The 27,183-nt window shown below is 28.5% G+C and overlaps 7 protein-coding genes across 7 annotated transcripts; 3 read left to right on the forward strand and 4 right to left on the reverse strand.

The window, feature by feature from the left end:
* Positions 1–440: 440 nt before the first annotated feature.
* On the forward strand, positions 441–2,249 carry GO595_003065 (DUF4047 domain-containing protein; the record flags this gene model as incomplete). Its single annotated transcript, XM_067916044.1, has 1 exon — positions 441–2,249. The coding sequence occupies one exon, from the start codon at positions 441–443 to the stop codon at positions 2,247–2,249; it is 1,809 nt and encodes a 602-aa protein (XP_067776866.1).
* Positions 2,250–2,696: 447 nt separating this feature from the next.
* GO595_003066 (uncharacterized protein) lies at positions 2,697–4,361 on the forward strand (the record flags this gene model as incomplete). The annotated part of the gene is made up of 1 exon (XM_067916046.1): positions 2,697–4,361. One exon carries the CDS (start codon positions 2,697–2,699, stop codon positions 4,359–4,361), a length of 1,665 nt encoding a protein of 554 aa, XP_067776867.1.
* Positions 4,362–8,139: 3,778 nt separating this feature from the next.
* GO595_003067 (cytoplasmic heat shock protein 70) lies at positions 8,140–10,299 on the reverse strand (the record flags this gene model as incomplete). Its single annotated transcript, XM_067916047.1, has 1 exon — positions 8,140–10,299. The coding sequence occupies one exon, from the start codon at positions 10,297–10,299 to the stop codon at positions 8,140–8,142; it is 2,160 nt and encodes a 719-aa protein (XP_067776868.1).
* Positions 10,300–11,520: 1,221 nt separating this feature from the next.
* GO595_003068 (LysM peptidoglycan-binding domain-containing protein) lies at positions 11,521–12,426 on the reverse strand (the record flags this gene model as incomplete). Its single annotated transcript, XM_067916048.1, has 1 exon — positions 11,521–12,426. The coding sequence occupies one exon, from the start codon at positions 12,424–12,426 to the stop codon at positions 11,521–11,523; it is 906 nt and encodes a 301-aa protein (XP_067776869.1).
* An 861-nt stretch (positions 12,427–13,287) lies between these two features.
* On the reverse strand, positions 13,288–14,544 carry GO595_003069 (Beige/BEACH domain containing protein; the record flags this gene model as incomplete). Its single annotated transcript, XM_067916049.1, has 1 exon — positions 13,288–14,544. One exon carries the CDS (start codon positions 14,542–14,544, stop codon positions 13,288–13,290), a length of 1,257 nt encoding a protein of 418 aa, XP_067776870.1.
* Positions 14,545–24,693: 10,149 nt separating this feature from the next.
* GO595_003070 (Ras family protein) lies at positions 24,694–25,338 on the forward strand (the record flags this gene model as incomplete). The annotated part of the gene is made up of 1 exon (XM_067916050.1): positions 24,694–25,338. The coding sequence occupies one exon, from the start codon at positions 24,694–24,696 to the stop codon at positions 25,336–25,338; it is 645 nt and encodes a 214-aa protein (XP_067776871.1).
* Positions 25,339–25,691: 353 nt separating this feature from the next.
* Positions 25,692–26,303, reverse strand: GO595_003071 (small GTP-binding protein; the record flags this gene model as incomplete). The annotated part of the gene is made up of 1 exon (XM_067916051.1): positions 25,692–26,303. One exon carries the CDS (start codon positions 26,301–26,303, stop codon positions 25,692–25,694), a length of 612 nt encoding a protein of 203 aa, XP_067776872.1.
* Positions 26,304–27,183: the final 880 nt, after the last annotated feature.

The following is a 27,183-nucleotide window of genomic DNA, read 5'->3' on the forward strand; positions in this document are numbered from 1 at the left end:
TAGACAAGCTGTAATAATATGTTGTATATATTAATATCTTAAAGAATTTATTATTGAATACAATAAGTGATATGAAAAAACCATACTGTAACATTTAGATAAATTTGAAAATTCAAAGGATGTAAACAATCAAAATATTATCACCTTTAGATAAAATAATTTCTTAATATTTGGGAATGAATTATTGACAGAAATGATTCATTCAAAATACATCTTCAAATTAATAAGAAATCTATAAGAGAGAATGGACATTTGGTAACATTATTGTGACTTGTGATATGAAAAAACAACTCAGATATACCCCAATATGGAGGCTATATATATACCCTAGGGTAGGAGCAGCTCGAACTGAAATTTTTACCGGTTTTGAAACAAAAAGTTAGCAGAAAGTGAAATGATTTTGCTAACTTTATTTTAACATTTGATAGAACCGTTTAAAGATGTCTGATGTATCTGAAGCTAGCGAAATTATCGTAGAAAAATCATCATCAAGTGACAGCTCAAACTCCGAGTCAGAAAAAGAAAAGGAAAAAGAAGAACCAAAAGTTGTTGAAAAACATGAGCATAAACGTCATCGAACAAAAAATGGTAAAAGACAAGGTGAATCAGGGGAAAGAAGGAAAAAACATAGAAGGTCAAAAGTTAATCATTCTGACGAAAACCAAAAATCAAATCCACCTTCACAATCGAAACTTCAAGAAGTTGAAACGCATAAATCATCATCAAGCTCTTCTTCTTCTGATGTTGAATCATCGAAGCCAAAATCAAAAAGTAGCAAAAGAAAGAAAGTCGATTTCACACCAACACGCCAACGACGTGGTAGTGAAGGACGTGTTTCTTTTGCTGTTAATGCTAAAGCACCATCACAAGCTGTAGCCAAAGCCACCAAATCCGAAAAACCAGAAAAGTTACCAGATACCCCACATGAAGAACTTAACTCCATCTTTAAAGAAATCATTATGAACCACGATTACATCATAGATCAAATGAAGGAAGCTGAAAATCAACTCAAATCCAATCCCCGAGATTCTCTTGAATCGCAACATCGTTTCATCAAGGACTTTTTCAACGACCTCCAGAACCGTATTACTGATGCCGCTACCACATTCACCCAAAAAGTCGATGAACGCCAAAAAGAAGTTATTGAAATTGGAAATCAACTCAAAATCATTGAAAGCCAATTCAAAGCAGCACGTGACGAATCCCTAGAAACAGCTCTTGACCGTACACGCGGTGCATTTCCCTCATCAAAAATTTCCGAAATGCCAAAACTGCAAACGGTCTCCAAACCGTCGACCATTTATTTGTTTCCTTACAATGTACGAATCCGAAGCAAGATAACACCACCATTAAAGAGCATTGAGAACCTTTCTGTTAGTGACTTAATAAAAGTTACTGACGAACCTAAAAAACAAAAGTTCCAATCTCCATTAGATTTCTTTTCACCAAAACACATATATCAAAAATGCGATCCATTTGCGCCAGTGAGCATTATAGAGACTCGCGCTATGTATGTTCCAGATAATATGGTGCTCGATGAATTTGCACCAGATAATGATAACTCGGAAACATCTGATGAAAACGCAGAACCTAAACCACAACAACAAAATGTTGCGGAGGAAGTGAAAGAAAATGAAAACGAAGAATCAAAAGGAAGAAAAGGCAAAAAGAAAATTATTAAGAAAAATAATTCTAATAATAATAACAAAGACAAAAGAGAAGCAAAGAAACCAAAGAAAAGACTCGGTAAAAAGAAACACGAAGAAGAAAAGGATAAAAAAGTTGAAGAAGAACGTAAAATCGAAGAAGAGCAAAAAATTGCTGAAGAAAAGAGAATCGAAGAACAGCAAAAGGCTGAAGAAGAGCAGAAAATTGCTGAAGAACAAAAAGCTGAAGAAGAACAGAAAGTTGCTGAAGAGCATAAAGCTGAAGAAGAGCAGAAAATTGCTGAAGAACAAAAAGCTGAAGAAGAACAGAAAGTTGCTGAAGAGCATAAAGCTGAAGAAGAGCAGAAAATTGCTGAAGAACAAAAAGCTGAAGAAGAGCAGAAAGTTGCTGAGGAAGAGCACGAAGATGAAGAAGAGAATGACGAGAAAAGCCAAAAAGAAACTTCAGCTGATGAAGAAAACAAATCGGATGATAATGAAAATGAGAATTCGACGTCATCTGATAACTCGTCGTCTTCGGATGACTCTTCGTCCTCAGGTTCAAGTGGAACAAGCAGCGACGACAGCGATTCTGATGAGTAAATTTAATTTTTGAACATTTTTAATCAAATTCCAAACAATTTTTTATGGGGCAAATGCACTTTTCCCATACCAGATATTTTTTAGTAAAAAATTTTATTGTTAAAATTGTTTTTATAAAAAATTATAAAGATGAAAAGTTATTATCGTTTATGACTTATTTAATTTTTTATTGACATTTTTGTAGATACATCAATAAAAAAATTATTCATTATTTTACTTTTGAAATTATTTAACTAATAATAACTAGATGTGAAACCATGAAATAAAATTGTTACTCCGATACAAATTATTTGTTTTTTTTTTAATGGATATCATAATTTATTAAAATGATTTCATCTTCATAATGAGTGTTTTTCCTATTTACAACTTTGTCAATTTTCGTACCAGAGATATTTATATTCAATTTTTTATGTCATTTATTTCTATTCAATTTATCCTCTTTGGGAAATGGAAGAATCGAAGCCCACAGAATTATTCGGGTGTGGGGAATATGCGATTCACCAACCAAAAAGCGGACCTCCATCTCTTTATAAGTTTGTAAACCAAAAAATTCAAAACGTTGATATCAATTTTCCCGAAAATCTTCATATTGAAAAAATAATTGAAACATCTAATGATGAATCAGGCTTACCTGGGTTTGCGTTGATGTCAGAAAGTAATTCATATTTTTTATCATTTTATAGTATGTCTTTTGAAGAAATCCCAAGTTATAACGATTTATCCAAAGTTGCAATTTTTGACCAGTTCCAGCAAATTGAAATCAGAGGCGATGAGTTGATTCATATTCAATTAGATACAAAGATATGCAATGTTCCACCAGATTCAATCATAATTTGTTCTAACCCATCACGAGCATTACTAATATCTAAAGCTATTCCATTTTCCTTAATAATAACTCCAAAGAAAACAATTAATTTTCCTCAGGGATTTTCAATTAAAATGGAATGTGCCACATTTTTTGATGACAACTCTGTAGCGTTTTCAACAAATGATGGGTACGTTCATTTGTATTCTTTAAATTCAGAAATCAAATCAGTGAAAGTTGGTTTCTCAATTATCCGGATCGATTATGCCAATTTAGATTGCTTCGAACAAATGTTTGTTTGCTTAAGCGCAGATCACCAACTTTTTGGGATTCATTTTCTTTCATCCACAATCACAAAATTATCTGAAAACATTCTTGATTTTTGTATAATTCATTCTCCCTTTGATCAAATTGTTATTGAAAACACGAACAGTGAAATATCTTTACTAAATGTTAATGAAATCGAACCAATTAATCAGACGATACATTCAATCATAAATGCTCTTGATTCGCGAGTTTTGACTGGAATTTCACAGTTGTCTGACCAAAGGTCTCGTTTAGCGCTACGTAAGAATCTTATCGATGGAAAAAACCAAATTTTTCCTCCGATGATAACATTGTTTGGATCTCCTCCCGAAGAAGAAAAAGATGAAAGCGAGGACTCACAGCAATTGTTTTGGGTTGAAAACGCAGAAGGACTTAGTTTTGATATCTGTTGTAATAATCAATTTCCTCATCCTTTAGATGTTTTCTTATCTTCCAAAAGTTGTTCTTTTATATGCAGCTGTATGATTTTGCCTATAGATGAACAACGAATTCATGTTGTTTGTCAAATTGTACTTGAAAGCATGAAACAAGTTGATTCATTTCAAGTGTTTCTAAAGTTTGACGAACAAGTTTCATACGTTGACTCTGTTTGTTTTTCAATTCAAGATTTAGTTAACCAAAAGTTTATTGAACGAATTAATGAGTCATATTTTGTTTCATTTCCAAATGAACTTGGAGTAATACAATATCCACCTAACTCGGAGATCATTGACAATGGCATAATTGTTCACATTGTCTCCGACAACTGTAGGAACTTCGAAAAGGAGTCTATGTCCATAAAGTATTCTCTTCCAGAGGATTCGAAATTTGTCAAAAATCAGAATTTACAAAAAGTGCTATCGGCTGCTAAGGAAATTATTCGACAAATTGAACAGTTTATACAGGTAATACTTTTCGATGGGAACCAAGAAATTGATGCGAAATACATCAAAATTCAGAGAGCTTCTATTGAAGAACTTTTTTCATCGATCATTTGGTGATCATTGATTTTCATTACTACAAGAAACATAAGCACACAATGGTTTTAAAAAGCACGTCATTACACTATGATTGTTTATATTTAATAAATTTTTTTAAAAAAGTATTTTTTTAATCTATTCATACAAAATCATGTCCACATAATTATGTATGTTCAACATATAATAATTCATCACACTATGAATAAATGAATCACCAAAGAGCGATAAAAATAACAACAGATGAATTTTATTAAATATATATTTTAATATTGTTATTAATGATAAAATTTTGGTTTTACTCTATTTCCCATTCCTTAAAAAATTATAAAATTTATAACTTATACAGAAAGTTGATCAATACCATTATCTTCTTTGAAGTCTTTTGCAAATGGATCTTCATCATTATTTGTCATTGACAATACACTTGATGGCGCATTTATATTTGTTATGGAAACATCCTCAAAACTATTAGAAATTTGTTCAACAGACACACGCTTTTTGTTTTTAATACGAACTATTAGCACAATAAGTAAAACAATTATGATAATAACAATTATAGCAACAATCACACCAATTATAATGCTATTGTTTGTGTTATCATTGTCGTCAATATCTTCGATTGCATAAAAAATAGTAAAGAAATTAGAATAAAAACTAAAAGCAGAAGGAAATATAATAATTGTATATTCGTAATAAATAAATTCCGTATAAATATATGTGTGAACTGAGTTAATAATTGAAACTGTATAAGTTATAGAGGTATAATTTTGATGTGAATATGTTTGTGTGTATGAAATTAAATATGTTAAAGTGAGTGAATACAAAAAACTTAATGAAAAATTTGATATAAATGAATTTGAGTTTAAATTTGACTTATTTGATACTGTAAATGTGCTAGTTTGAGTAGATGGTCTTGAGTATGTATGCATTTGATTTGGTGAATGTATTAGAATTTGTGTATGTATTTGATTGTGAAAATGTATTACTTTGACTAAATATATTCGATTGACTAAAATTATTTGATTGTGAAAATGTATTTGATTGTGAAAATGTATTACTTGTTGAAAATGTATCACTTTGACTAAATGTATTAGAAATACTTAAAGTATTTGTTTGTGAAAATGTATTTGATTGACTGAATGTATTACTTTGGCTGAATGTACTCGAATGACTAAAAGTATTTGATTGCGAAATAGTATTTGATTGACTAAAAGTATTACTTTGTGTAAATGTAATCAAGAATGTATTTGAATGTGTGAATGTATTTGTTGGAGGGAGACATTCATCAAGTGTTCCAAATGTTACCAATAAATCACCAAATTTTGTACCGGTATATGTATCCAATGTCATTATAATCTTTGCAAGTACATTCGTAAATACACTACTACCAAATGTTGGTTTGTTTTCACCATAAAAATAAATCCATGAAAGTTTATTACAATTGTTGAAAGCATATCCATTGATTTTAGTAACGCCTTTACCGATATGAGCTTGTCTTAAATTATAACAATATTGAAAAGTTCCAGTATTTATTGTTTGAACATTTTCACCTATGGAAATAACTTCTAAATTATTACAATATCGAAATACATATGTTCCAATTGAAGTTAATGAATTAGGTAATGTAATATTTAATAGTGAAGAACATGTATTAAACCCAAAATTTCCTATTGTAGTTAATTTTTCACCAAAAATAATCTTAGATAAATTATAGCAATATTGAAATGCATAATTTCCGATAGTTACTAAATGTGAAAATGTAACAATTCTTAAAAAATAACATGAATAAAATGAATAAAGCTCAAGTTCAGTTACAGTATCAGGAACTACATATGTTTTATTTGTATATCCAGTAGGATAGCTTATGATTTTTTCAAAATCCTTCGTATAAAGAATTCCATCATTATTTAAATATGCATAATTTGGATTATTTTCATCAACTTTTATGTATTGTAAATTATGACACGCTGCAAAAGATCCATAACCAATTGAAGTAACTGATTTTGGAATTGTAATATTTACTAATGAATCGCAAAATTGAAAAACATTGTATTCGATTGTAGTAACAGATTCACCAATTGTAACAATCTCTAAACCTGAACATGAGTGAAAGGCGTATGAACTAATCAAAGTTACAGTACTTGATATTGCTATAGTTTTTACTGAAGAACAATATTGAAACATATTTTCTGAAATCTGTGATAAATTTCCATTTATTTATTCTAAACTTGTGCAATTATAAAAAATGCATAGTTGTTAATATTTGTTACTGAAGTTGTAATTGTAATATTTTTCAAGTAATAGCTTGATTCGAAGGCATAATATTCAATATCAGTTACAGTATCTGGAATTATATATATTACATTCGTTTTTCCTGCCGGATAACCGATGATTTTATTTAGAGCTTTGTTATAAATAATGCCATCATTATTATAATTTGCATAATTTGGATTATTTTCATCCACTATAATGTTCTGTAAACTTTTGCATGCTCCAAATATGTTAACACTAATTGAAGTAAGAGTGCTTGGAATTGTGACACTTGTTATTGAATAACAATGCAGAAATGCATTTGTTCCTATTGAAGTAACTGAACTTGGAAAGACAATATCCTTTAATGACACACATACCTTGAATGCAAAATCACCAATTATATTTACACTTTCACCATTTACTACTGTTTTTATATCATAACATTGCTCAAATGCACTTCCTTCAATTGCAGTTACCAAGTCACCAATTTCAACAGAAATTAGCAAATTCCAATTATAAAATGAATAGTAACCAATAGCAAAATCACCATTAATGTTAAGGTGTATTGCTTCATCCTTGTAATCTTGTGTGAATTCACTGGAATCTGTTATATAAAGCGTTTTTGTATCAGCATCGAATACTTCTATGGTATGCACTATAAATATTAGAAACACAATTATGATCAGACAATTTGGATATTTTATTTTTGTGATAATATCATTGCATATAGATTTCTTATTGTTCAATGTAATAAGAAGCAAATGGTAAACTAAATAAAAACGAATACAGCTTTGAACAAAACTATACAAATGCTTTAACCAATGAGTTAAATTGAAATAACGATTTATTATGTTTCTTTCCAAGATTTGAAATAGAGTGGAATTAGAAGTTGAACTTATTATAATTAAATTTTCATTGATAATTGGCGTAGAAAACAACATGCAATCTGATGGATAAAAATGTTTCTTAGATAATTTGAAAAAATGATTGTCTTCAATACAATAAAGTATATAATCAATGACAAAAACATATTCATGCTTACAATATGGGCGCAATTTTTTAGTGTTAGGTGTGATAAAATTTTTTGATACAAAATTTTGCGTGTTATCATTTCCAAAATTTTTGTTTATTTCAGAAAATCTTAAAGGCCTTTTAATTGCATTTAAAATGGACACATATGTACAAAATGTATAAGTAATGATGGTTCATTTTGAAGATGAATGTCTCTTTAGCTAACCACAAAATCGAATGTAAACTATTCAAAAAAGCATTGAATTTGCGTCTAACTGTTATGATTTGTGAACACCAGAAAAAAAACAACTTCAATTGAAACAACTTTTCAAAAAGTTGTGCCTTATACGGTTTTTGCACATGGAAATGTCATTCAGACGTTGGGTTCTCTATATGTGTAATATAAAAGATAAAAACAATTACTCAAGTGAACAAAGGCAAAAATGATTTGCATTCGCATGCGCTCATATAAATTTGTTCTAAAGATTTCGCTTGGATTCATAAAACAGTAAAAAATTTTTTTTATTAAAAACGCTCAGCAAATGGTGCAAACGTTGGCATCCGGATCACTCGGGATGTCGTTAGGCAAAGTGGGCTTTTCATTCGCATTTTTGTTATCGTTTGTGTTATTATTTTGTTCGTTTCTGTTATTTTGGTTAGCGTTTTTCTCATTATTATTGTTTTGGCTATTATTCGCATTATTATTTTGTTCGTTTCTATCATTTTGTTTATTATTCGCATTATTATTTTGTTCATTACTATCATTTTGGTTAACATTTTGATTATCATCATTTGGCTCAACAACTTCTTCTTCCTCTTCCTCCTTTTCGTCAGGTTCGTTAATTCTCTCCAATCGTGCGATATCGCTTATCAATTTCTCCTTTTTATTATTTATTTCTTCCGATTCCACAGTATTTACATTTGGTTTCCATGCAAGTACTTCTTTAATTAATTCCTCGATTTTCATCTTTGTTTTATTTGATAATTTTTCATTAGTTTTATTTTTTCTTCTTATTTTGTAACAAAATGATTTCAAGTCATTAAGTTCGGTTGCGATTTTTTCTTTCTTTTTTTGTTTGATTTGGAATTCTTTTTCTGCCTCTGCTAATCTTTTTCTTTCTTTCTTGGACATACTTCCTGCATTATTACTGATTTTAATACTTTCACTATTACCTGTTGTTTCATCTACTGCTGAAACGTGTAAAATTCCATTTTCGTCAACGAAAAACTTCACTTTAATTTTTGGCTTTGAATTTGATGGTTGATCTAATGCCAAAACGAAACTTCCCAAAAAATTATTTTCATTGAGATCTTCACTTTCTCCTTCATATATTTCGATATATACAAAAGATTCATTCTTTTCTTTTGAAGTGAAATCATCTTGTACTCTTTCGACTGGTATTTGTGTATTACGTTCTATAAATTTACACATTCTATTATCAACATTTAAACCTAATGATATTGGTACAACATCTTCCATTGACTTAATACCAGGAGGAGGATTACCCTTAAGTATAGCTGCTTGAATTGCTGCACCATATGCAACTGCTGTTCGTGCTTCAATGTTTTGGCGTATTTTTTCATTGCCAAAGTAATTACCAAGCATCTTCTTGATATATTGAATATTTGATGAGCCTCCAATAAGAACTACGTCTGTAACTTCTGTCTTCTCCATTCGAACATCGGATAAAACACGTTTGACAGTATCTAATGTTGAATCAAATAAATCTGAACATAATTTTTCAAACTCACTTAAGGATATTGTTCTGAATATTTGTTTGTTTTCATATATATTTGGACAATGAATCGTAGCATTGTTCGATTTCGATAATGTTATTTTCGTGTTCTCACATTTCCGTTTTAACTCAGCTAACGAACGTGGGATTTCACGTAGATCAATTCCGTGAATTTCTTTAAAAATGTCTGCAATATAATCAACAAGTCGCATATCAAAATCTTGGCCACCTAAATGAGTGTTACCAGCAGTTGCTAAAACTTTAAACTTCCCATCATATACTTCAAGTAATGAAACATCAAATGTACCGCCTCCTAAATCATAAACTAGAACAATATGTTGATCATCATCATATATACCAATGTTCTTATAGCCATATGCTATTGCTGCAGCAGTGGGCTCGTTTATAATACGTAATACTTTGAACCCGGCAATAATACCAGCATCTTTGGTGGCTTTGCGTTGCGCATCATTAAAATATGCTGGTACTGTAATGACTGCTTCACTGACATTGCAACCTAAAAAGTTTTCTGCATTTTGCTTAACTTGACCTAAAATCATGGCTGAGATTTCTTCTGGATAAAATTGTTTCTTCTCATCTTCCAAGTCAATTTCGATAACTGGTCGATCATTCTTGCCTTTTACAACTTTAAATGGCCAATGTCGGAGATACTTTTGAACATCTTTATACCTTTTTCCAATCATACGTTTGGAATCATAAATCGTATTTTGTGGAAACATTGGTGCATTATTGGCTGCTTCATCAGCAAGTAATCTTTCATCCTTTTTTATTAAAACCATAGATGGTATGGTCGAATTATTCATCAAACTTGGAATACATTGAAGTTCATCATCACTATAAATAGCAGCACATGTATAAGTAGTACCAAGATCGATTCCAATTGCAATACTTTGTTTTTCGTTTTGTCTTCTCGCTGAACGTTCACGGAACCGGTTCATCGCTTTAATTAAAAAAAAAAAAAATGCCACGAATATTCTGTTATAACAAAGAAAATAAAGTACTGAATTTCAATTTTTTTTTTTTTGTTTCTGAAGCTTCCACAAAAAATAAACAATATTGCCGGAGCTAACAAATGTCATTTATCGAAAAAGTTTTTGTTCATTACAATAATGGTGAGAAATTGAAATAGGAATGCAATTACTACAGGGATAGAACAGTAAAAATTTATTATTTTTGGCTTTATACCAGTGTTAGAATGCTTATATTAGAACGTGTAACATGTATAATATATATTCGATCTACGTTTTTAAATGTTATTCTTCAATTTATTTATCAAAAAAACATGAATAAATGAATTTTTTAATTCAATTTTAGATGAAATTAGTTCTGATGGTATTATTTCTGAAGTAATTCAACAATTTCAGTGTAATTTTTTAAGGATGCTTTCATTAGTGCCGTTTAAAGTAGTTAAAATAATTTCCAAATATATTGGTGTTTCAAATTATTAATTTAGATTCCAAACAAAACGAATAAATATCTATGACATTAATATCAATTCCTTTTTTTCCAATTAAGTTCAATGTTTCTTGATACAGATCCATAAGCCATAAATATTTTTTAGGATTTTATTTTTCATAAAAAAAAGTTTCACGAGAAATATATTTCCATTTCTTGCTGTTTCATTAATAAAAACTTGAAATAAATAACCTAGAAATCCTGAAAAAAGTGAAAACGGTGAAGAAGATATTCATAGAAAAAAAGCTTCGATGTTTGAAATTTTTTCACATTCTAATATACACAGAAAAACTCGAACTTAAAATTCATCATGACCGGAATAAGCAGGGGGACCAATGGGCGATTCTGTGGTGATATTACTTGATGTACATCAGGGTAGCCTGTTTTCCATTGAGATTTGAACGTTTTTCTCCACCATTACACCACTTACACTTTTAGAATTACTGCCTTTTCATAATGCATTATTATATGATACACTTTTTCGTCATAAGTGCACTTTTTGAAATTGAATAGTTTATGATTAATCCACAAATTACATCATTTGTTTCATCATTTTTTCCTATCACAAACCCCAAAATCTCTGCGGAAATACCAATTTCAAGTCCAAATTCCAAGGCATCATTTTAAGAAAAATTAAACATGTTAACCCCAAATTAATGAAAATCATTGAAAACTTTTTTAAAATACTAAACCAATATCAGGGTTTAGAAGATTGTACAGGCCTTGTTGTAATAGGCTCTGCGTGATTCAAGTCCATTGTAGCCACCGTTAACTCTAAGAGTAACTTGTTCAACTGTAGCACCATTAGCGCATAAGCTGTTCATTCCATTGTTGTACCACCAGAATCCAGCTGATGTCCATGGGTAATATACAGCTACGTAATCAACACCTTGCATGACATTCTGATCACCGATATAGTTAGCGAACGCTTGATAGTTATATCTACCAGTGAGTTGGATGTAACCACCGCCCTTGTACTTAGGTCCATCACCAGCGTAGATGTTACCAAGATCTGAGCGATATTCATAAGCTGTACCACTTGCAAGTTCCTTAGTATACTTACCAAGAGCTGATTCGTGTGCGCATTGTGAAAGGAAGTGAAGGAGTGAGTTACGGTTTGTGATTCCGAATCTTGAGAGACAGTTATTAAGATCATTGATGATTGAGCTTGATGTATCAACCCATCCGAATGCTTGCATTTGTGCTGTTGTGACTGTTCCTGTTGTTGTTGTTGGGGTTGGAACTGGTGTTGAGCCACCACTGGATGATGATGGGATCTTAAGAACTTGACCAACATAAATTAAGTTTGCATTGCTGATACCATTGAGTGAGCAAATAGCGGAAACTGTGGTACCATATTTTGATGCAATTGCGGAAAGTGTATCACCTGATTTAACTGTGTATGTTGTGTATGAGGATGAGCTACCACCATCATCAGAAACTTTAAGAACTTGACCAACATAGATTAAGTTGGCGTTTGTGATTCCATTCCATGCTTGAAGTTGTGCAACTGTTGTGCCATATTTTACGGCAATTGCTGAAAGAGTATCGCCGGATTGCACTGTGTAGTACGTCGCTGAAGAAGCAAGCGCTACCAAAAAGGCAAACATAATAATGCTTCGATAACGCTTTTCACAATTCCCGGAAACCGAAGCTTTCAATTTTTAATGGGGGGTAATTGTGATGAATTCATTTTGTTTGTTTTTTAAATAAATATATTTTCGAACACATGAATATTTATTAAATTATATTTATATAAAATAAAAAAGATATTATAATAACAATATATATAAATTAGATTTATAATTGCTATTAAGGATTTGGAGATTTGTTCATTTGGTTTTGATGTGTCATTTGCCACAACGATTGTGTGGTATAAAGCTATGAAATTTCCGCATCATTCTCTCAAAAAAAATTTTAGCTTCAGAAACCCAATACAATTTTTTGTGAGATTTCAAAATTCACTTTTTGATATCATGATAGGCCGATTATTTAACACGAAAAAGAGTTTATCCTTTTTAAAAAGTCGATCCGATGATTCATTTTTATCCTTCCATACAGTTGTCCAAACCCAATATCGTACAGATGTAACCAAAGCCATAGTATCTCTAATGTTTTTGGAGTCTGTATTACGAGGAAATATTAGATATGTAGGTTTTATTAAATCATCCGAAAAAAAAAAAAAAAAAACAAAGTCTTTTAATTTCCCATTATATAAAACTATAATTGAATCATTTTTAAATATATGTATAATAGCAAAACACAAATTGCAAATTTTTATCAATTTTGATAATTATCAAGAAACATAATATCGTTGAACTCTAAAAAAAGACGACGTAATTAATTAAGTCCTTAATTCACGACTAATCCCAAACCTTTTTATTAATATTTTTCCTCCAAAAAATGATTTGTAACAAATTTCGTTTACTATTTCCGCTTCAAATAAGTCACAAAACATTAACATTTATTAATTAAACATATTCTATTTGATCGTGTGGGAACACTTGAATAATTCCATTACTACAAATACAAATAATTGATGAAATTATCGGGTCATACAGAACGTATTTCACGTTACCGCTTACCTTATCTATTTGTTGTATGCACTCTGGCCGAAATGCTTCGAACATGAACAATTCATTTTCATCATTAGTAAACACGACATAATCGAAACACGACGCGGTGCTAAACGTGAAAACAGATTTAACCTTTCGCGCGAATCTTCTTTTCTTAATCACTTCGCCATTAACGCTTAATAGCATTATGAAATCATCAGTAAACACAACAATAAATGACCATTTCTTTGTGATGATAATCGAGTTCACAGTCGATCCAATGTGTACTTTGTTGACACAGTCACCTGTAACTAATGAATGAACACTTAAATATCCATCAATCGTCACAACAACAAAAATCTTAAATTGTGGTTGTGAACTAATTAAATATATTGGCGCTGAAGCACACATTAATACTTTGTCTATTCTTGAAGTAAATATCATCGTTCGAACAGTGGTTGTATCGGAGCAGTAAAGTATTGAATTGTCGCAGCATACAAAAAGTGGATTTTCTGATTGAACGAAAAAAGTGTCAACGGGTTCAAGATTCTTTAAAAGTTCTAATGAACAGCTTTTAGGATTAAAAATAACAAGTTTCTTAGTGTAGCCTGAGACATGCGTACGATTTTTGATGTTATATGGAAATTGTTCATCACTAAGTGAAGCTTTAATTTGTGGATATGTTTCAATTCGAAGCATACGAAACATTTCTCGGTTGGAAAGGATTTGTAAGTAGAAGACTAAAGGTTCTTCACGTGATAATATACAAAATGATATTTTGATATTTTTGAGTCTAAGCTTCATGGATTTAGATGGAATCTCCGGTTGAATAAGTTTTCGTGCGATATGTGGTTTGTTGAAAAGTTGTTCATTTGGTGAATCTTTTGGCATCTTATAACCAAAAATTTGGTCAATGAACAAATGAAGCTTTTGTGATACTGCAGGAGATTCAAGGATCTTACGGTGTTGATATATAAATCCGAAATCATTGAAAAATTGTTGAGGCAAGAAAAAGCTTTCTGGAGAAACAACAGTTTGTTCATCTGGAAGTAAGCTATTAAACACAGTAAAGTCACGTCTTTGTTTTAAGTTAAAGTTTTGTAAAATAGCCGGAAAGACTGGATAATGCTTGGAATCGTTAAACGTTCTCCCGCTCAAAATGTTCAGTTTCATAAGGTATTCAAAATTGGAAATGAGACCTTTACGCCACCTAACGGTTATTGGGAAGTCGTTAAACAACGATGACGACGGTTTCTTTTGAATTATTTGAACGTTTGGAAGGGAAATTTTTGGTAAATTATTTTGGACTTTAGGAAAATCGTTTTGATCAAAACTTACTAAGAATGTACGACCATTAATAAGGTAAAATTCTAAAGAGTTTGTTATATTTGAATTATTTGTTTTTCTTGTTAATACAATTCGAATTAAATGTGATTCAAAAACAACTTTACCAATCTGTACAAGATTATTAAACAGTTGGAATAAAACTCGTTTCTGACTTGAATATTTTATAAGTTCGCATTCACATGAAAAGATTGGATCAGTAACTTTAACACTTCGAGTTCCTTTAGTTTTTTGTGTTACACGTTTCATCTTCATTGGGCAATAATATATACAAAATGTTTTATCTCTTTTAATTTGTTTGTCATCATTTTGGTTTTCATTTTGAGTTGGCCTTATATCCTTTAAACGGTTTTCCTCTTTTTGAATTTTGTCGAGTGACTTCACTTCTGCGTTGTCAGAATTCTGTTCAATTCCGAGTCCAGCTGTTGAAATTCTTCTTGAAATCAATTGAATCTGTGGCAAAATACTACTTATCGTACATTTATATGAATACAATTCGTTTTGAATTATTTCATCGAAATCCTTTAATTTATCATTATAAATTTTATCTTTAGTTAAGAAATATTTGAAAATTATGATCAAAGGTTCTTCTTCGTTTTCATCTTCATTCGATTCATTATGAAATTGTTGTATTTCATTGTAATATGATAATGCAATTTCAGCGCTATCTTTATCGATCCATTCCATTTCATTATTTAATCGAATTTGGAATGAAGTTTGAATTTGATTAACGTCGAAGTTACTTAAGTATTCGAAATCCTCGAGTTTATTAAATGATTTCTTTTCATTTTCGATTAAGTCGAAATCGAAATCGAATTGTTCGAAATCATTTAAATATTTATTATATTCATTTACTAAAATTTTATGATATTTTTGACAATTAATATGAAAGAATACGGAAGAAAAGAATTTTTGTAGCAAGAATTTAACTTCATTAGTTTCTAATCTTTTAATCAAAATAAATGAAAAAATAAATGAATTAACAAATGATTCATCATAAGTGTTTGTAATATATTGAATAAGTTGTACAAAAACATTAAGATAATCAATGTTATCACAAAACGTTTCATCATTTGAACAAAAAACAGCAAAAATAAATGTCCACACATTAATTCGTATGTCATTTTTCGCATTAAATGTAAGCATTACAATCCATATGATCCAAAACGTTGAGTTTTGATAAGCTTTAATTAACTTTTGCGAGTTATCTTTCAGATAATCAATTAAATTATTCATACATTCATCGCCTAATTTAATGGCTAAGAGTACCAAAACAGATATCAAATTATGATACTCCGAAAGATGTTTCAACATTAAATTAAAGAATTCAACTGTTTGAGTTTTAAGATTTCTAAATATCGTAACAAAGAATGTATCGACGTTATCTTCTTTACCTATGAAATGTGTTACTATTAATATTGCTTCATTAATTTCAATGTCATCATCAGATAAAAGTAATAAAAGTTGTGGAAAATGATTTTTTAAGTCGATTTTAGGTGAAAACTCTAAAATTAAATTGAGAAAACTTAACTTTGTGTATTTCGTTTTACAATTTAATAAATGAATGAAATATAAATCAATTGCTTCGTTAGTCACACGGATATTAGTTAATTTAATGAAAACATTTGAAAACAATTTCCCGCAATTTATAATTTCTGTTTCATTAAATCGATCTTTAAAATATAAATCATTTTCGAAACAAAAGAATATTTTATATTGTGTAATTAATAAAGAGAAGTAATCATTTTCTTTTAATATATTATTATAAGAATAAATGATTACATGTGACCAATGATTTAATATTAATTGGAAATCTTTTACATTACAATGATACCATATCCATATATTAAAGATTATTAAGTTAAACCATTTTCGGATTAATGGTTGATATTTTAATACTTCGAATATTTCGAAGACTTCTTTATAATATTCATAACTTGCGTTTTGTACCAAAAACAAATAAATATCATTAATGTTTGTAAATTGTTTTTGTAAATCAAATGAATTATTAAATAAGATTTTAATTATACTAAAAACTCCTTTTATATTTAAATTCGAGATTAATGTATTAATTTGATTAAATTCTAAAAAGATTTTTAATAAATTATTCGGAGGCATTAATGAATTATTAATTTTGACTAATAATGATTTCGATTTTTTAATTGCTTTATTAATAGGCCTTGAAACAAAGAATTCTTCTTTTTTATATTTACTATTAAATGAATCTGTTGAGAAAATTGGTTTAAGTTGATAAAAATCATTTAACTCATTAAATGTACCAGAATATATTTTAAGTTTCGATAAATAACCAAATGTTTTAATTTCATTATATTCATTATTTATATTATAATTTAAAAACAATTGAAGATTTCCTTTCGCAAATTTAAATTTATAAAATTCGCCTTCATTTAATTCAATATCATTTTTATAACAATTTAATTTAATAATATCTAATTCAGGTACAAGTGTTACAATATATTCATTTTCATCGGAATTAATTTTCTTGTCAATACAAACAGTTGAACGAATACCATTACCATCATATTTAATATATATTGAACCATTTTGAATATATACATAAAACATTGATTTATCCATATCAATGATTGTAAATAAATAATGTTTTTTATTATGAATTTGAGAATAAACATCATTATAAGTTAATAAGAAACTAAATGTAAATCCAGAATTTAAATCAATATCATAAATCCCATTAACTTCAAATTGTAATGGTAAATCACCAAAAGGATATAAAGTCGAATAATTTATATGTTGACATATTGGCATTACATTATTAAGGAATTCAATTATACCATTTTTATTAATGTTATTAAGTATTAATTTACTAAACAAATAATTTGATTTTAATGAACTAATTGATATAATAAATGGAATTATTATATTTTTTAATTCTCTTTTAGTTAAAATTAATTTCATTTTCAAATCAAAAAATTCAATTTCATTATTATCATTCGATATATAACGTTTCATTAAGATATAATCTAAATAACCTTTTTGTAATTGATATATATTTGTAAATGAAATTCTCGATAAGTTTCGTAATTGTAATATAATTGAAATGAATTTTTTCGATTCACCAAATGATGAAATAATTAATGGTATTATCGATGGAACTTTTATAAAGAACTTTGATTGAACACCAAAACTTCCACTTAATAAACAAAACAAATCTTTATATATTAAATCATTTGGTTCATTTCCAAATATTTTATGTATAATTTCATTTAATAATTTTAATTGATTAAAAGAAAACTCAAAAGAATCATCAGTCAAACAAAACAATAAACAAAGAGTTAAAATACTATGTAAAATAGATTCATTTGGTGATATATAACATAAATTAATTAATGGATTTAATATATGTTTAAATCCTAATGATAATTTAATATTATTATTTAATCCATCAATTAAACATTTCATTAAAATAGTAATTAAATTTATATATTCATTATCTTCAAATTTTTTAGTTGCTTCTAAAATGATAACTTTAATATATTTACTTATTGATTTTAACTTAGAGAAATTAAATAAATTCGATAATATATTACGAAATGATATTAATATAAAATCTGTTAAATTCCGTTCAAATACAAATGATAAAAATCCAATCGAAAATATATTCGAATTCATATAATAAGCAGAACAATTTTTGGATGATGCAATTTTATATAAAATAATAAAATTATTGTTCCGTGATTCAACGATAGATTCATTCTCATTCATTTGTTGTAATACTTTCGATACATGTAAAATACTTGAAATAAATCGTTCATTATTTAATAGTTCAGATTCAGTCGGATTTAATATATTATAAAATCGAACTAATAAATCAGTATGTAATAATGGATAAGTTTCTAATAACTCAAATGTTTTCAAGAATAAAATTGGTGAAACTTGATGAATCACATTAATAAACTTATTACGAAATGAATTAACATATGGATCATAATTCTCAAACAAACTTTGATTATGTGTATATATAAAATTAAGTACAATTTCATCAAGAAATGTTTGAAGAAATGTTTCATTAACAATACGACAAAATAGAATTAAAAATGACGTGGAAACTTCATAAAACAATGGACTATTCCCAAATTGTACTAAAATGGGAATGGAAGCTTTAATAAATACATGTTTGAAACGTTCTGACGATTGATTTAGAAGTGGTTCAACTCGATATACATAAGAAAGTGATTCATTAGATATGATTTCATCTAATGATATATTATTTCGTAACTTTTCATATGGAGGGATTTTAAAATTAGGTTGAAATGTTCGTGTTATAAATTCATTCGAATTTGAAGCTGTATCGTTAAAACGGTTTCTTATTAAACGGTCGTTGTATGAAAAAGTGATTTTCGGTGGATTGGATTGAATGAGATTATAAAAACATGAGGCAAAAATAATATAGGCATCTGAAAAATCTTCATTATCATATTTGTTGGAAACTTTGGCAAGAATACCTACGGCTTTAGGATCAAGTTGAAAAAGCGTTTGATTAAGAATTGTAAGAAATGAATGAGAGAATTGATCAAGCATTAATGGAAAGTCTCTGTCAATTAAAACTTCAATGGTATCAAGCATAAGATTTTTGGATTCTTCATAACTAGAAAAATGAATACACTTAAAGAATTGAAAAAGAATTGGTGTAAAAGATTCGTTTAAGGTCGTGTTTGAAATAATATCTTTAAGTAATAAATTATATGCTTCTTTTGGATAAGAAGATTTAGAAAATGAGTTAAGGAACATATTAAATGTTGAATTTCTAATTTGAACAAGTGAAGACTTTGTAATTTCACAATTATGAAAATAAGTGAGAACAAACTCTGAATCATTATACTTATTTGGATCTGTTGAATAATTCCATAGTAAACATTCAAATAAGATTAAAATTTCTTGTTCTTCCTGGACTTGGCTATCTTTGGCTGAGTCTAAAATATCCTTTTCGTATTTAAGCTGATTTTGTTTAATAAAATCTTCATCATTTTGAATTTTAAGTTGATGTACTTTTGGAACAACAGAAATAACAGAAACTTCATTTTCTGGTTTAGAAGACAAAGTAGATCTATATTTGATTAAATCAATAAGGGGATGTGTATCTTTTTTGCTGCTTGATCTCATCTGTTGTAATAATTGAAAGCTTTACAATTTTTTTGTGTTGCCAAAATGATATGACACTTTTAAAATTTAAAGAAAATCATCGCATCTTCAACTTTCATTCTTAAATATTAATCAAAATCCTACAATTCGGTATATACTTACTATATCGCATATTTTACCTAATTATTTTAATATTGCTTTTCATTTTGATATCAAATAATGTGAAAAAATAAATATTATTAGTCATTTTCTAAATAAGCTTCTTGATCGCAAAAATGTTTTATTCAATCTTAAGTTCAATAATTCAATAATATCTTCATGTATAAGCTTGAAAACCAAAGATAAGTCCAAAGACGTTAAGTCACTTCACGTCAACTCCCCTTTTCACTTTTGATTTGAATTTCATCGTTAACCGACCAAATTTTCACTTCCGAAAAATATTTTAATAAATGGAAAAAACAAAAGATAAAAAATTTCCACCACATGCAGAAGTTCTCATTCCACCAGCTGAACAAATTCAAGGTTCAGATACAAGTTATTCCAATTATTCCAATCCTCAATTTGTTTCGTCTTTAAATGCGTATGATCCTCAATATCAAATTCAAGAAAACCTAGTTTTTACTGAACAAAATAAGCAACCATTTATTCCACAATTTACACCCAATTTATATTATACACCAGATCTATCAGCTGACTTATTTAATGTTGAAGAATTTGAAGACTATGTAGCTAACCTTGATGATTATATCTCGCGCACACCAATAGGCCGAGGTTCCTTTGGTAATGTTTATTATTGTGTTCATCGATATACAGGATGGAAGTTTGTAATCAAAGAATTAAATCGTACAAATCTACCAGAGAAGCAGCATCTTTTTTTTGAGCGCGAAATCAAGATATTATTACAGTGTAAAAATCCATTTTTATTAAATTGTTATGGCTTTACAATTCGACCTGAATTTACTATTGTCACTGAATATATGGAATTAGGTTCCTTATGGACATTACTCCATAAGAGTCCAAATTTATTAAATTCCACACAAAAAACAAACATTGCTATTGGCATTGCTCATGGGATGAAATATTTGCATCATCATGGCATCATTCATCGTGACTTAAAATCTCCAAACATCTTATTAGATCATAAACTTTTACCAAAAATTTCTGACTTTGGTCTGAGTAAAATACTCAAAAGTTATGAAAGTAATAATGGCGAAGAAATAATGACTAATTGTACAGGCACCGCCAATTGGATGGCTCCTGAACAAATTAGTTCCAATTCTTATAGTTTCCAAGTTGATGTTTATGCATATGGGTTAATATTATATGAATTATTAACAGGCGAATGTCCATTTAACAAATTAAACCAAGTCCAAATATATGATGCTGTTCGATCTGGAATTAGACCTGAAATACCAATACAATATCGGAACTCATCGATTGTCAATTTAATTGTTAAATGTTGGCAACAAAATCCTTTCGATCGCCCAACTTTCGATGAGATATATATTGAGTTAATTACGCGAAAAGTCGAGTTCCCAGGTACTAATAATGATGGAGTTAAGTTATTATTACATTATATTGATAATAAGACACAAGTTAATCATGAATCGAAACCTTTTAACTCATCGAAACTTCTAAATAATACTTTAAACATATATAATACTATAAATAATAATAATGACATTTTTTTGATGAAAAATAAATTATTCGAATATGCAAAAAATGGGAACATCGATGACTTCGTAAGCGTTTTCGTTTCGTTCTTAAATGTTAAGGATTTGATTAATTATAGAGATAATAGTAGTTATATTTATTTATGTTTTTTGGAGTTTTTTCATCTTTTTTCAAACTGCTTTACATTATGCTTGTTGCTATGGTCAAGCTCAAATGGTACAATTCCTACTTGGAATTCAAGGAATAAATATAAACATTAAAGATATTAACGGAAATACCCCATTATCTGTTGCTGTGCAATGTGAACAGAAGTTTATCGTTTCGCTGTTGATCAATTCAAACGGAATCGACGTAAACCTCTCAAATGAGTCGCTTTTGACACCTTTACATTACGCAGTAATTACTAACAACTCAGATATAGCTAAGTTACTTTTGTTTTGTAAAGATATTGATTTGAATGTTGTGGATGGAAATGGTAATACACCTTTGGACATAGCAATCAAACTTGGTTTTAATACATTGGCTGAAATGATTAATCAAAAATCTATAAACATGTTATAAAAATTTAATGTAAAATTAAACTTGTTCCAAAAAATTTTTATAAATTCACAACAGGAAAAGAAAAATATAAATAAAAATATAAATAGAAGATTTGTTAATGAATTTGATTACATTTCATATTTTTAATATAAAATTTTGGAGAGCTACAATATGATTTAAGTCATTTTTTATTTTTGCATATTAATTAAAATGATTAAATCAGCAATTTCAACCGTTAAAAAGTTGTGTAATTTCAATGTAAATATCAGAAAAAATTCAATTATTACTTTAAATGTTTTAAATTTGATATCAAATTGTCGGCGAAGACATTGAATCTTTCTAATTCAAATTGGTTAACCAAAATTTGGCTGACTATGGCCTAATATTTTTTGAATTTGAGTTTCGTTTGCTTTCAAATTTGTTTTGATTAATTATTAAATTTCATTTTAATGATCCATCTGTTCTTTCCATTATTTTGGAGTTTTTTATATTCACAGCATAGATCAATTATTCAAAATAATGAATACATCATTGATGAATTTTCTTCAAATCTTCAAACTACCATTAAATCCAAAGAAGACACCTATGATCATTCAAATATTTTTCACTTTATAAAATTTAATGTATTAAGCTTTTGTCTAAATGTTGCATTGGTTATCATTTTAATATTCATATTTATTATTAGCAAAGGTTATTTTACAAAAATGAATTTAAAATATAAATCAAATCATAATGTTACTCCATTTGCTTTTGTGACGCTTTTCATATTTTCCATTAAGAGTTTATTTTTTACTAGTAATGGAATAGTTGAAATTACTGATACTAATGAACTAAATACTATTGATAGCTATAAAAACCTAACCACCCGTGTTATCATTGATGGTGCAGTTACGGGGGTTACAGATAGATGTTTTGTGGAATGGAATCAGTTATCAACTGAAAATATCGGAAATAGTGTTGTTTCGATTAGCTTTTCTGTGTTTTATTCTTGTTGCAAATTGGAATCTGTTATTTTTGGAGACAACGATGAAACAATTGGAAATAATGCATTTATATATTGTAGTTCATTAAGAAATATTACAATTCCAAATTCAGTGACAACAATTGGCTCTTATGTCTTTTATAATTTTTCCAAATTAGAATCTGTTATTTTTGGAGAAAATATCACAACATTTGGAAATAATGTATTTAGATATTGTAGTTCACTTCAATGCATTTATTTCAATGGCACATCAGAACCAGATATATCTTCTACATCTTTTTATAATGTACCATGTTCTAGAATAATGGTTAAGCCATATTATCAAGGGGAGAAATTTGGTGAATTAAAAGTTACTACAGAAGTAATTGCCGAATGCATTGTATCATCAAATTCATTTACAAAATCAAATTCATTTACAAAATCAAATACATTTACAAAATCAAATACATTTACAAAATCAAATACATTTACAAAATCAGATTCATTTACTAAATCAAATACATTCACTAAATCAAATACATTTTAGTTTATTAATTATATTACCTTCTCTCACACTTGCACGCTAGTGCACACATTACCATTTCCACGGCACTTCATATCATAAATTCATATTTGACGCAAGCATATTCTCCATCAATTATTAATTCTTCGCTTACACAATTAATTACAGAATATGTATATTACAATTCCACAGTGTTCGCATACACAAAGTATTACAGTTTCTATTCCGACATATACACAGCTTTTGCGAAAGAAAATGAAGACAAAGATGAAACTATTGAAATCAAGAAAAGCACATTAATAGCGATCATTTGTTGCGTCGTTGCAATTGTTTTGATTGTTATTGCGATTGTTATCTTTATTGTACGTAGGAGCAAAACTAAGCCTTCGTATCATAACGATTTCGTAAAGTCTTCTTCAGAATCTAATTCGGACAAAAAGATTAAAGAAGACATATTCTGAAAACTTGCAAGTATGGTAATGTTCGAGAAAGAGAAATGGATGTAATGTAATAGATTTAGAGAAATTTTTAAGGAAATCTTAAATATGCTTTGAATATTGATGTAATACTTCTGTTGGATAATATATTTTATGAATTAGAATTCTAAAAAAAATATCGCAAATGAACGTCATTTATATGGAGTTGGAGTTCGATGATACCACAGCATTATCCGTTTTTTATATTGATTACAAAGTTAAAAATATTTTATGAAGAAGTAATATTTCTAATGACGGAGTTTTTAAAAATTAAGTGAACAAATGATCAATAAATTGGAATTAAAGATAGATTAAAATTGTGATTATACAATAAATGACCAGATAAAACAATTCATCTATATAGTTTTAATATATTGTTTTAAATATTGAACTTAATTCTGATAAAATTTTAAATAACAATCTTCAAAAAATATGAAAAAAATTTAATTAATTCATTTAATCAATATAATAAATTTATTATTTTGATCAAAATGATTTATAAATAAAAAATCAATTAATATGAATTAAGCATTTTTATAAAAATCAGAAAGAAATTGTTTGATGGAAGATATAACAAATGAAAATGCCGTCGACCGATCATTTAATCAATGGCCGTTAATTTATAAGACGGTTATGAACTGAAATCTTTGAATTTTAAGAAGTTTGACTCAATTAGTTAAACGATGGACAACACCGAAGAAGAAATCCAACCAACACAAAAGGTACTCAAAATAATTGTTGTTGGCGATATGGGTACAGGAAAGACATCTCTGATCCGCAAATTTGTTGAAGGCAACTTTTCCGAATTTTATAAGATAACAATTGGTGTAGATTTTGCAAATAAGGTTCTTAAATTCGATGAAAATTCCACGGCTGATGTCCAGTTATGGGATATTGCAGGACAAGAACGTTTTGGTAGTATGACTGGAGTTTATTATAGAGAAGCTGTTGGAGCTGTTGTAGTTTTTGATGTTATGCGAAATGCAACATTTGATATGACTAAGGTTTGGAAGAAAGATATAGATGAAAAAGTCAGAACTTCTCTTGGCGTTCCAGTGCCAACAATTTTATTAGGAAATAAAATTGATCTTATGGAAAAAAACGAAGCATGGGAAAAGAAGAAGCAAGAAATCGAGGAGTACACCAAAGAAAACAACTTTTTGGCATTTTTCGAGACATCCGCCAAAGATGGAATTAACATTGACGAATCTCTCGAATACCTTGTTGAGTATATATTAAAGAATAACATCGAAAGCGAGAGCTCAAGAATGAATGATGGTGTACGACTTGGACAGAATCAACAAGAAGAAAAAGGCTGCGGTTGCTAACCATTTTACTCTTTAGAAACTTAAAAAAATTAAAAACTATTTATGTTTTTATTTGAGAAAAAGCAATTTCTTCTATGGAATTAAGAATTTCGACGTTTTTTAGGTATAATGTTTCAATTTGATTATTGTTCAATCGATTTATAATGAAATATTATTCAATAAAAACATATATTTTGTAATTGCAGTCTTAAAAATAGTAAAATTCCGAATAAGTTTTCTCTAAATCAGTGCAAACTTAAATCATTAAATTTTTGAAAAAGAACATAAAAATGATTTTATTTCCCTACAAAACAATAGAAAATCAGAAAATTATTTAAAAATATTATAAAATTTAATGTGATATAACAAACGATTTAGCATTGACATTTTTCTTTTGGTTTCTCATCTTCGCTAATTATTTCGGACAAAATGTTTGATTTCTTTTGTGTTGTGGTATTTTTGGCAGAATTATATAAATCTTCGGCAATGTTTTTAAATAATTGATCAACTCCATCTCCTGTTTTTGCAGATGTCATGAAAAATTTACATTGGTTTATCTTTGATGATTCTTGAATTAATTTGATTTTCTGTTCTTTTCCTTGTTCATCAATAAGATCAATTTTATTACCTGCCATAAATATTAAACAATCTGGATCTACATTGTTTGTCACAAGTTCATTTAGTTTTTGAAGTTCTGCTAATGGATCTTTAAGTGACATATCAAAAACAAAAATACAAGCATTGGCATTTCTTAAATACAAAGGAATAAGTGACTGAAATTTTTCTTGACCTGCAGTATCCCATATGTTTATTGTAACTTCATTCTCTTCATCAATCATTATCTTACATCTAACATAAGCAGCTCCAACAGTTGGTTGAACTTCTCCAGAAAAGTTGTTTTCATGGTACTTCTGAACAAGGGATGTTTTTCCCACGCCACTAGACCCCACAAGAACAACTTTGTAGACTTCTTCTGAATCCATCATTTTCTTCTGTCGTTAACTTTTATATAGTTTACATCTGACCAAGTTGAGTTCCCGTTCGGAGGTTTTTTTTGCTAATCATACAAAAAGTTCTTTGTATAAAAACCATCAAAAAATCACCGTAACAGAGGCACTGTGTTGCATATTATCCTATTTACGGCTTTCTTGTAGCAAGCTCTTTTATTCAAACAATTACCCATTTTTTTTGTAATTCCAAAAAACATTATATTTTAAATTGTAAAAAAAAATTCCTTATTTTTAAATAATTGCTTCAGATAAATTTTTTAAGTAACAAATACTTTCTGATAATATAAATCCTGAAGGAATTATGCTTAAGTTAACTTTAGCTCAAGTAAACCATTCGAAATTAATAAGTTTACTTCCTATCGACAATTTTTACACAATTTTCATCAAATTTTAAAATTAAATAAAAGAATTTACTCTATATACAAATAATTTATTAATTTTCTGCTCTTATGAAAACAAGACCAGATTTTTTAGGCTCTTTTAATCTGATTAACTTATGCCGCGCGATTTGTTTTATGTTTTGTTCTGTTTCTATGTCTTCGCCAATATATTTTTCCCTTAACATAAAACTTTCCATTTGTAAATATGAAATCTTTAATAACATAACATTAAATATAAGTTTCATAACAACAAAATTTAAATTTAATACAATTGATACAATCCCAAAGATTAACATCAAGAACAAATGTATAAAACTTTTTAAAGTGAATTCTTTCGCAAGGCGAATCTTGAGCAAAATAACTTTTTGATCAATCATCTGATCTAAAAGTTTCACTAAGAGGAAAATACTGATTATAAAATGACGCATGTACCCAACGATCGAGAAAAACGTGAAAAACGTGAAAAAGATTAAACA

This window comes from Histomonas meleagridis, assembly GCF_020186115.1.
Source record: "Histomonas meleagridis strain 2922-C6/04-10x chromosome Unknown contig_20, whole genome shotgun sequence".
NCBI classification, from domain to species: domain Eukaryota; phylum Parabasalia; order Tritrichomonadida; family Dientamoebidae; genus Histomonas; species Histomonas meleagridis.